At 43.4% G+C, this 11294-nt stretch overlaps 1 protein-coding gene across 1 annotated transcript in view; it reads left to right on the forward strand.

The window, feature by feature from the left end:
• The window catches only part of LOC104083080 (filamin-A-interacting protein 1-like), a 21918-nt gene extending 10677 nt beyond the window's left edge, over window positions 1-11241 (forward strand). Inside the window, exons 2-3 of the mRNA XM_009586444.1 lie at window positions 8798-8971; window positions 11059-11241. Coding sequence (XP_009584739.1) covers window positions 8798-8971; window positions 11059-11241 — 357 coding nt within the window. The remainder of the gene's footprint in view (window positions 1-8797; window positions 8972-11058) is intronic.
• Window positions 11242-11294: the final 53 nt, after the last annotated feature.

Consider the following 11294-nt stretch of genomic DNA (forward strand, 5'->3'; position numbering starts at 1 on the left):
AATTGAAGCATGGTGAGATTAATTTTATGTGTGAAGCATGACAAAGAGGTCCATGAACAGAACATGGATCTTTTGAGTGTTGGTGCAGACTGGTTAGCATAAGATTAAGGGGCAGATGATAACACAAGAAAGAGGAAAAGAAATGCTTTTTCTGTTAGTACCCTTTCATTAAACATCTTTATTTCTTCTTCAAGAGGTGCTAACTGATTACAAAATAAGCTCTGGTGACAAAAGGAACATGGCAACTTACTACATGACTCCAGCAATATAAAAACACCTCAATGTGTGGGAAATGTGCTGCAATTTTAATGACTTCTTATACTGCTATAGTAGCTCCCATATTCACCTGGGATATGGAAAGCTGCAGATTATTTCTTTACCATGAATAAACCAGAATAGGGACTTAGTCATTTGGGTTTTCATGTCTGATTTGGAGTACCTGAACTGGGGACCTCTCCTCTGCCTTTGCAAGTATTGTGGTGACTAGTGCTAGTCAGAGAAAAGACCTAAAGTTGCTTTGTTAATTACCTCATTTGTTGGGATGCACACTGCATCACGCAGCCATACACTGGCCCTGAACTGCGAATAGTCATTTGTGCACTGTTGTTAATGATTCTTCCTGCTCAGGTGTCCAAAAAGGTGTTTGAACAGATGTTCTTTCCTCTCCCTGCTGGCTAGTTGGATCAATCTGTGGTCTCTGCTTGCTGCTGGGCTTCAGGTCATGTGCAAAATGTTATTATACAGTTAATGTTGGCCGAGACGTAAACTATATGATTGGATACAGCAAACCCAAAACAGTGGGTTTAGCCATTGTGATGCATTGCTGAAGCATGTAAAGCGTATCCCAACATGCAGATTCGTGCACGTGACTGACAGTGACCCATCGCATTGGTCTCTCTGTGCTGACTGGATCATGACACTGTAATTCTATATGCTGCAGTAACTGCCCCACGGTTCGATAATATTGAGCAAAGCACTCTTTCAGTGTGAAAAGACAAGACAGGATATTCCAGACCCTAATAATTCTGAAAACATCAAGCAGTGTGGAGTTAATACTTCTCAGGGCCTTGCCATGGGAATTTTCTGGCTGTGGCCCAGACTACAGATAATTAATTATGTCAGTGAAAGGCTCTGGTGGCCTGTTTTCTTCAGAAAAAAGTGACATCATCCATGGAGCTCTCTGGCAATAAAGCAGAACAAAGCTGTGTGGGCAGGAAATAACAGACAGATGTCTTCTAGTGCTCATTTGATCTGTTTCAAAGTTTGCTGTAAGAAGTAATACATTGCTCTGTGCTGCTTCTCCCCAGCTCTGCAATCTTTAGCGTGGACTTTTTTAAACATAAGAGGCCAAATTAATCTCTGATGTAATTCTTCTGGAGCTACTTCAGAGGGTTTGTGCAGTGGATGAGCTAGTCTATCATGTGCCTCTCCTCCAGTATTGATTTTAGAAGGACTTTCTGTGTTATCACTGTAAGATAACACACAACAAAATGAAATACACTGTATAGCTCCAAAGGCTTCATACAAGGCCAGAAAGTTCTGCACGGTGTGAAGAAGACAGGACAACTCTGTTTCATATCCCCAGAGTCATGAGGGATTACTTGCATTTCTGGATATATTTCACTAAACTTTTGTATAAAAACACCGACGGTCACTTTTCATCACTGGAGTCGTCTCTTTACCTCCAAAGTAAATCACATACATAGACCTGAGTCCAGAAAAGTTAAAAGAAATTTGTGCAAGTGAATTCCACAGTTCCAAGTATTAGGAAATTAAGCTAAAATGAAAGGCAAGAAAAAAACTTTGCTGTACATAGTCTTCCTTGCAAGAAAAACTATGTATACGTGTCATTAGCCAGCATTTTGCTAGAATCACTAAGTGAGTGATATAAACAAGGCTACTTCAGATATCTGGTACAGGAGAGAAAAATATTTCTTGAGTTTTTAGCAAAAAGGAGCTTTGTACGATGCAATATGCAGTAGAGTATCTAACTTCCCAGCTTCGAAGCATGCTTTGTACACTAAGTACCTCTGACCCGGAAGACAAATTGCTACCCAGTCCTTGTAGCAGTACGTAGGCACAGCTTGAAGAATCAGGCCTTTAACAAAAGTGTCATTCCAGTAGGCAGGGCAATTTTTATTACTTTCTCTATTCATATTCTTAGTATCATGACACAAAATGAAGAAAGTGCACTTTCCTTCTAATCCTTTGAATTTCATCCTAAGGTAAGAAAAGAAGGGAAGTTACTGAGTTTAAACATGGATTAGTGGACTAGTGTTAAGAAAGTTTTGCAGATGCAGTTTTTCAAGTACACCTGCCTGAAGATGGTTTCTTCATTAAAGTAAACTAAATGAACACACGGTATTCACTCTGAGGTCTCTAATGGGAATTTTCAGAGACAAGACTATTCCTGCCCTGGCAGCGACACAGCATGAGCTTGTCCTGGATAGCGCAGAGAGCAGTGTGAGAACATCCTCCTGATCTCCCTCAGAAGAATGCCTTGGTTGTGATGTTTGTTAGCTCTAGGTGAAACATTTGTAAAGTGTACTGGAATTTAGGAAATCAGCCACTGGTAAGACCACAACATTACATGGAGAACCTGTGACCTTATCTAGTTTCTGATGCAGTACAGAGCAGCTGTTGCACTATAAATAACCCGAGCTGTGTGAAATGCAAGTAACACCACCACAACTAGAAGTAAAGGTTCCTATCTGTGGTTCGATAGTTACTTCTTGCCATTAATCACTGTCGAGAAAAATATGACTTCATAAACATTAAACCTCTGTTACTTGTGCAGGCATAACAAAGTGTCATGATAAGTAGAAAAGAAATAGTCAAAAGCTGGAAATATCAGATCTTCCAAATATTACGTAAGTGTATTCCCTGTAAATACTACTCCTGCTCCTGAATTTTCAAAACTTCTTTCAATTAATTGAGAAGATTGTCATCATGTTATTGAAATATTGAGATTGCTCTGAAGTAGTTAGATGTATTTTAGACGGCTCCAAGCATGGAGCTATGAAGGAAATAGTTACTGGTAACTGATTTTGAAAGAGGCACACTGAATTTGCAGAAAGGCTACTTACAAACAAAATTCAGGAGAACAGTTTAAGAGATGTCCTGGCAAAGGATCTTGAGTTGGATTTTACTCTCAGCTGACAGTGATTACTTTGACTCCATTCAGCTCATCTTGAACACAACTGAATTTTTTTTCCGATTTACTATATGCCTTACATGAAACGAGTTTGATCAGCTCAGCCCCATTTCCCAGGTGACAAATGGGCTATAGCAAAAATTCCCCATTTAGTGGGTGCTGAGTTTTGTTAACAGTCTCACAGGAGAGGCCAAAGACTGTGGGAATGGGGAGAGAGGGCTGTAGTAAATTGGCAGGGCAGGGCACGAGGAGGAAGCACGTCCGAACGCCCGGCTTGTGTAACAGTCTTTCCGTTGACCAAGAATTTGGTTGCTAGGCTGCCAGTCCCCTTTTACAAGCAGCAGAGTCATGCTATTGTTTCCTAAATGCTTTCAATTTTAGGCAGGGACCTCTTTACATCCTTTCTATATCATTTAAATATTTTACTAGACACATAGTAAAGCAAGGTTTGGAACCCAGACCCCTGCTCTGCTGAAGCCAGCGAGCAAAAGAAAGCTCTTCTCTTTTATTCTGCCAAAAAATGAGTATTTCAGGGTAACCCTGCAAAGAGTGGCCTCACGTCAGCCTTCCAGCTGGGCATGCACTCCCGTGGGGAGGGGAGCGTTGTCTTGAGGAATTCGTATTTCCCAGGTAGAAATACAGACCCCACATCTTAAGTAAGTGCACTAATCACTGGGTAGTAGAGAGGAGGGAAAGGAGAGCAGGCAAGGCTTTGCAGGACAGCAATGCTCCATGGCACTTCAGCCCCTCCATGGAGGTACTCAAGATCTCAGGTCACCAGCCTTTAGATTTTGGCAGCTCCAGTAAGCATAAAATGAGGCTTAGATACAGTTCAACATTGCAGTTCCTCTATCAGCAGGGATAGCCAAAGGAGTTAACCAAGTACTGTGTCCAGTTCTGGTGTCCACAATTCAAAAAAGATGCAGACAGGCTGGAGAAGGTCCAAAGGAGGGCCATGAAGGTGATCAAAGGGCTGGAGAACCTGCCCTGTGAGGAAAGACTGAAGGAGTTAGGTTTTTTTCTCCCTGGAGAAGAGAAGGCGTGGGGGGGACCTCATCACAGTATTCCAGTGCTTAAAGGTCAGCTACAAAGAAGACAGAGGCTCTCTCTTCACAAGAAGCCATACGGAGAAGATAAAGGGCAATGGGAAAGTTGCACCGGGAGAGGTTTTATCTCGACATACGAAAGAAATTTTTTACAGTGAGAACAATCAAACACTGGAACAACCTCCCTGAGGATGTGGTAGAGTCCCCATCACTGAAAGTTTTCAAGATGTGATTGGACATGGTGCTAGATGATCTCATCTAGGCTTCCTTTCCCATGAAAGGTTGGACCAGATGATCTTCTGAGGTCTTTTGCAACCTGGGCTGTTCTATGAGTTTGATGGACGGGGAGTCTCTAACCAGGCTTTGCTCCTGGAGAAAATGAGTGTGGAAAAATACCTATCAACACATCTGGCCTTCTGTGTTTCTTGTCTTGAGAGTATTACTAAGAGGTAAAAGTGGCCTCTTCTTTAGTCTGTCTTCATTGTTCCTACTGTTTAGAGAATTAGGTACTTGAGGGCACTTTATTAACAAAAAAGTCTATTTTCAAGAACCCACAATTTGAACAGTATAGATAAAAAGTTAGCTTGGAGTTTTCTGTAGGACAATTTAAGAAACAAAAAACAATAAAAGTAAATGTATGTATTTTCTAAATTCTGTATCTTGACTTTAAAGAGCTTCTCTGACTAATTGCAGTCTTCTGGACTTACGCAAATAAGTTTCATTGTGTTACAAGCTGTTGCAATATGTGGTCTTCTCGTGCCTGAATACTCTCCCTCATTAGAGCACCAACAAAACAAAAAAACAAGGACTTGAGAGATGGCTTTCCTGTGCCAAGCACCATGTTCCTTCTACGAAAACAGCTAACAACCTTCCTCTGGGATTTATATACAAGTTTACTTCCAATTTGAAATCTCTTCCTTGTGTGTGTCTCCTAGCTTATGATTTACGCTAAACAGCATTGTGCTTTGAAACAAGGGAGGGATCTACAGTAGAGGTCCATCAGTATAAACAGCTTGCCAGTAGGGTTCCCTCTTCGTAGCTAGGACCCCCCACTTTGAGCCTCTTGTACCTTTTTTCAGGTACTTGTGTTGAAGTAGCCCAAGTGTTCCTCTACAAGATTATTCTGACTTGTTTTCTGAAAATGGTCTGTATTCAGTGGTTTAATATAATGATACTTGTTCACTATACATTGAAAGAACACATCTCCACGTGAGTTCTCTTCTAGTTGTTTCAGTGGAAAACTAGTCATTTGGAGGAAACGTGAAATCACTGTGCTTCAGCTGTTTCAGCTCCTTCCCTCTACATTTATGCTAAGGAGTTTCAGAGACGCTAACTGGAGTTTGCAAATCCTGAGGCTGATGGGAGGTTAGGATGTTGCCCGGGCCCCTCTCCGACCTAGACTAGCTGCACTTCAGAATCTTCCTATGCTGGGGCTTGTTGCTGACCAAATAAAAGCAAATTTTTCTCCAGTTTATTATTAGCACGAGGCCCCTTTTTTGGTCCAATGCTTCCTAGCAACCTGAGTGTCTGTTTGTTAGTTTGCTCTTCACAAACTGTTATCATAAGTCCATGGAAACAGAGTACTTGGTGAATTAGCCGATACCCTTGAAAAGATAACGATAGGAGCAATGGCCAAGCCCAGAAAAGTCAGAAGGCACCTTGCCACGCTAATGCAATCCAGATCCCCAGTGCCTGCAGAGCGTGGGGTGCCCAGGAAGGGGTACGTGAGCGGGGAGCTGCCTGCGCCCTGGGGATGGTGCCACCCAGCCTGTCCCGGGGCTGGGTACCCTCCCCGTGGGCTGCAGAGAGGGGTTTTCAGGGCTGACAGCCCTGCCCTGTCCACTGGAGCTAAGTGTGTCACTGCTTCCTTTTAAAGATGAAGCAATGAATAGGGGTTTCCTTCGAAGCTCTGAACTGAGCTTGGGAACCTTCTTTCCTGCTTGGGGTGCCGGTTCCTCCATTCAGCATCACCCGCTCCCCTGGCCCAGCTCCCTCTGGCTCTCGGGGGACCCAAACCTGCAGCTTCCAGAAACCTTTCTTAGCTGGCAAGTCATAAGCTGTTTCAGGGACTCTCATTCCCTCCTGCTAAAGTTGCTCCATTTTAATCGTCAATGATTAAAGACTAATGAGGCTGGAAGGAAAGCATGCACGACAGTGCACAACGGAACAGGGGCTGGGGCACTCGCTGGGAAGAGCAGCGTTTGGTCCCTCCGTCAGCTATTACTGTATCAAAAAGCTATTGCAGAGACTGGAGTCCAGCTCCTTGCTCTCCCAAGTCATAGTGTTAAATCACCAAGCCCAAGGTGTCTCTGTTTGCTCTGCCTGGCCCTGTCAATGTTTAACTACGCTGTTGGGGGCCTGACAGCTTCGACAGGAGAGAATGAACTCATCCTCCTCCCCTCCCGAATAGCCTAGGGTCTGAGGTATGCCTGAGGAATGGGGTGCGTGAGGCCTGAAACTTTCTGTGCTCAGGACCAAAACGAGATTTCCACATGCTTGGTTGTGGCCCTTGGTGCATAGGGTAGAAGAGGGCTGCCCCCTCATCCCACTGGTTTCGGTGCTCCCTTTGCACAGTGCTCTCCCTGAGCATGCCTGTGGCACGGGGCCCCTGCTGCGAGGCACACAGCAGGACACCGAATTTGTTCATTGGGGCAGGACGCAGATATGGCCCCAAAACCGTCTTTTCCTAAAAGGGCCTAAGGCCACACGTCATAAAATCAGGATATTTATAAATCCCCCCAAACTCCTATGCTATCCTTATTAGACTTTTTAAGGGCTTTTTCTTCAGTATAGAAGCATTGGCCTCATAGTAACGAAGACACTAAGATAACTGTTATTTTTACAGGGATATAAAAAATGATATATTCTCAAACCTGTCTAAAACTTTCCTAAAATAACATTTTTCCTGTACTGAGAATGGCATATTCCCAGGACATGATGTAGTGAGGTGTACATGCTCTTTTGGCACTCTTTGGGACTAGCCCACATAATTCACTTGTAGTTTTGACATCCACGAGTGATGCACCTTTCCCACACTGGTGCTGAAAAAACATTAATACCATTCCAGTCTGTATTTTGTATCTTGCAGACATGCGCAAAGCTTTTACTTAAGGTTACAAAATGTTGTACAGAGTAAGCCCCTACAGCTAGCTGTTTATAATTGGTCTAGTTCTCAGCTGGGTGGCATGATCTTTGCCTCAAGTTCATTTTTTGTTTTATTTTCATGTTACTCTATTTTATTAAAAAAAAGATTAAAGGGTCTTTGCCATTTCCTGAAATTATTTCCTTGCTCGTTTTAAAAGCAGGTGGTTTTGTAGAGTTGCGATGCCTCTGTGGTACTGGGTAAAGATTTAATATTTGCTACAGGGATAATATGGAGTGCTGTTATAAACACTGTGGAAAAGCATGAAGTGTTGGTCAGTTCATAAATCTTAAACAGCCATTGTTTACATAGGGGCAGGATCTGTAAGGGATTTTTCCTAAAATATCTGAACCTTTCCTTAGCCCTTAATTTGCTTCCCAAGCTCACATGGGTTGAGTGTCGGAAGGGCAGGCGAGAGAAAAATTGGTGCCCGTAGTCTTCTGCCCCCCATCCCTTTGGGCTTGTGGAAGACATGCTCTCCAGGGAAATCCAGGAGCTCCCTCGTGCCCACCGAAAACTTGTACCTTTTACAGCCCCTCCCTGGATCATGGCCTTATAAACCTGCCTTGAAGGACAAGCAAGTGCCCTGCCCTCATTTTACAGATGGCTTAACAGATGTTGGCAAGTATCGTTAGAAACAGAGCTCGGGATTAAGCATTTGTCTGCAGCATAGCCTTAAAATGCCCCTTATTCATAGCCAGGTGGCCTTGCAGAGCAGTCTCATCATGCCCAGGTGCCTGCTCACGCTGCCTGAAACTGGGGGCTCCCACCCAGGGCAGGGAGCGGGAGCTGGGACCCACGCTCCTCTCGGCCACAGGAGCACCACTGCTCCCAGGTACCCCCCGCTCCAGCGTCAGCAGCCCTCCTCCGCTGCCGGCAGGGTTTGCTCAGCCTCTTCGGGTCTGCCGCCAGTAATGCCGGTTAGCCGGGATCTGCAATGTTTCTGGGGTTTTGTTTAAACAAACAGAAGTTAGAAAACTTTATTTTAAAAGTTACTTGAAGAGATTATATAGTCACAAAGTCAGGTAGGGAATGACTAGGAAATACTTGATTTGAGGCTGTCTGAGAAATATTATCTCAGCCCACTTGTGCCTCTTGTTCTATTCATCTCCTTACCCCAGTCAGGGAACAGCATGGGCAGTGAATACGATGATGTATATGGAAAGTAATGATGTTCCCTTGCTATAGTTGCAACCCAGATAAAAATTCACAGCATTCAAATGTAATGGCAGGCAGGAATAGAATAATTAATGCCTACAAGGATGACATTCGGATTGCACAGATCATGTTTACTCTGATATATCCCAAAGTTTTTATATTTCCATTGGCAGCCTGGCATTCTTCTAATTTATTTTATTTTTATGCATGCAGTCCTTACGTATGAAATGCCCCTATTTTCCCTCATTTCCCTGTTGGTTAATAGGTTGGCTTATGGTATGATTTGCAATGTTACAGGCAAGGGAGGATGTGATCCACATGCTGAAGACAGAGAAAACCAAACCTGAAGTTTTAGAAGCTCACTATGGGTCTGCAGCTCCAGAGAACGTGCTCCGAGTGCTACACAGGGATGCTATCCTTGCCCAAGAAAAGTCTATAGGGGAAGACGTCTATGAGAAACCAATTTCAGAGGTAATAACTTCTTGATTTACATCACTATGTCTGTGCAGGGGGAATCCTAACCAGAAGTGAGACTCCACAGATTTTGGATGTGTGCAAAGCATGCAAGAGGATAACACAGCATTTGTACAAATGACAAGAAATAGAAGGAAAATTGAATATTCTTGTTCACTCAACTGCAGAATAAATTGTAAGCAAAGTCACTGGGTTTGAACACAAACAATAAAGAGCTTGTATGCTCCTTTGGGCTGGTGCTGTTAAGCAAGAACAAAATCTTTGGGTGTTACAGTTCTGTTTTTTAAATTCCTTTTAATTATAGGCTCCAGCTTCTACTGCTCACAGCACTGGTAAGCACTCTTTGATTTTCTTGGCATACTAGGCCACTATCATGTGGGTACTTAGGAAAAGAAGACCTTCAGAGATTGACTTTGACCATATTATGGGATCATAAATCTGTCACTTAAGCTCTAGGACTGCAAAATCAGTTCAGCCCCTAAAGGAGACCTGTAGGACTTGATCCCTTGCTTTAAAATCTAAGCAACAGATGAATGTAGAATGGACCTGGGAATGTCTGAGGCCAGCATGAACGCCAAAATAAACTGCTCATGTTTATAGTTTCATAACAGGGCATGGAGAAAGAGCATGCGACAACGTACAATATAATATACTGTAGTGCCTGTCCAAATCTTCATAGTTCCTCCTATTAGAACATTTAATTTTTTCACCAGAAATTGTGCCTACCATGGGATATCTTTATACTGTGTGTTCTCATTGAAGCGTCTTCTGGAATTTTTGGGATGATCGTAAATAAGGAAAGGAAACATTAGCATGTGGGAGCGTGCATGAAATACTGTTGAACAAGATTAAAAGAGCTTAGCAGGGCTTTTTTCTAAAGAAGCTGATAATTTGGTGGGGACCTCAGTGTAAAAGTTTTTTCCTGTGTAGGTCCACAGGGGTTAGGTTGGAGCTAAAATAGGTTGGTGACAAAATTTCTTAAGTGCAAAAGATCTACTCTCAAAGGCTGAACTCAGCCTGGCTCCTTTATAAAATGCAATGACTGTTTTACTTTGACTGCCATGGTCAACTTCTGGAAAGCAAATCGCCGTGGTCCTCTTGCTCTCTTATTTCCCTCAGTTTGCTGAGGCACCCTGTGAAACAGCGACTGCCCGGTGCAGCCAGGGCCGAGGAAGATGCAGGGTAAGGGCTGGGGGTGGGCAGAGCGGGCTCTGCCAGCCGCCGTGCCAGGGGCAGGCAAGCAGAGACGTGCCAGGGCTGTGGGCTGCTTCGGCAGGGAGGAGGATGGAGTTTGTCATCTGCTCCCAAGAAACAGTGAAAGGAACAACATGAATAGCTGTGGTGGCTTCAGAGTGCCCTGGCAACTTTTTAGACACATTCTCCCTAGCCTCAGTGTTTGTTTGAATAATAATTGGCATATTAAATTAATAACCCCCCCCCAGAAGACAAAAAAGGTAAAGTGTTGTTAATAAAGAAAGAGAAATTTCTGTCAAAAAATAGGTTGAGGGGAAAACCTTAAGGCTTATAATGAATTGTATTTGGTAATGTAAAACTGAATCTATGCTGAATCTAAATAGTTTAGACTTTTTACCTCAGCAGTCCTACAAGTGAGTGGAAGACGCATAACTCAAATTTCAGCCTTGAGCTTACAGCTTACGTTCCACATGTAGGTGTCTAGTCCCCATATAGGTGTGCGAACTCAGGCTCCCAGGCTCTGAGGGCATGTATCCTGCCGTGGCATTTGCTACAGCTTTTCCCGTGTGAAATGAGGAAAGTGTGCACAGCACCTCACCACAGGGGAAATTCTGCACTGCAACAACATTATTTGTTACCCTAAAACTAAGCAAAGTTCTGTCCTTTGTGTATCTGAGAACCTTGCAAATGTTTATTGCAAACACGCCGTCTGAAGAATTCATTACTTTTACAGGACAGTTACTCCTATTTCTAGTCACTGCTTTACGCAAAACCCAAGACATAAAATTATGGGACTAGCATTTACCAAACACAACATTGTTGGTTAATAAATCAGATGAAGTAAGCAAGGAGACCTTTAAAACAGTCTATTCTCCTTTCCTACAATCCAGCTGGACAGACTTGAAGAAAAGCAGAAAGAGACGTATCGGCGCATGCTGGAACAGCTCCTGTTGGCAGAGAAGTGCCATCGCCGCACAGTTTATGAGCTAGAAAATGAGAAACATAAACATACAGATTACATGAACAAGAGCGATGACTTTACCAACCTCTTGGAACAGGAACGGGAGAGGTGAGTACCTGAGACGGTGCAAAGAGTATCCCCAGTGTTCCAGTGCTTGTCGGTTCA

The sequence above is a fragment of the Fulmarus glacialis genome, unplaced genomic scaffold (genome assembly GCF_000690835.1).
Source record: "Fulmarus glacialis isolate BGI_N327 unplaced genomic scaffold, ASM69083v1 scaffold8931, whole genome shotgun sequence".
NCBI lineage: Eukaryota > Metazoa > Chordata > Aves > Procellariiformes > Procellariidae > Fulmarus > Fulmarus glacialis.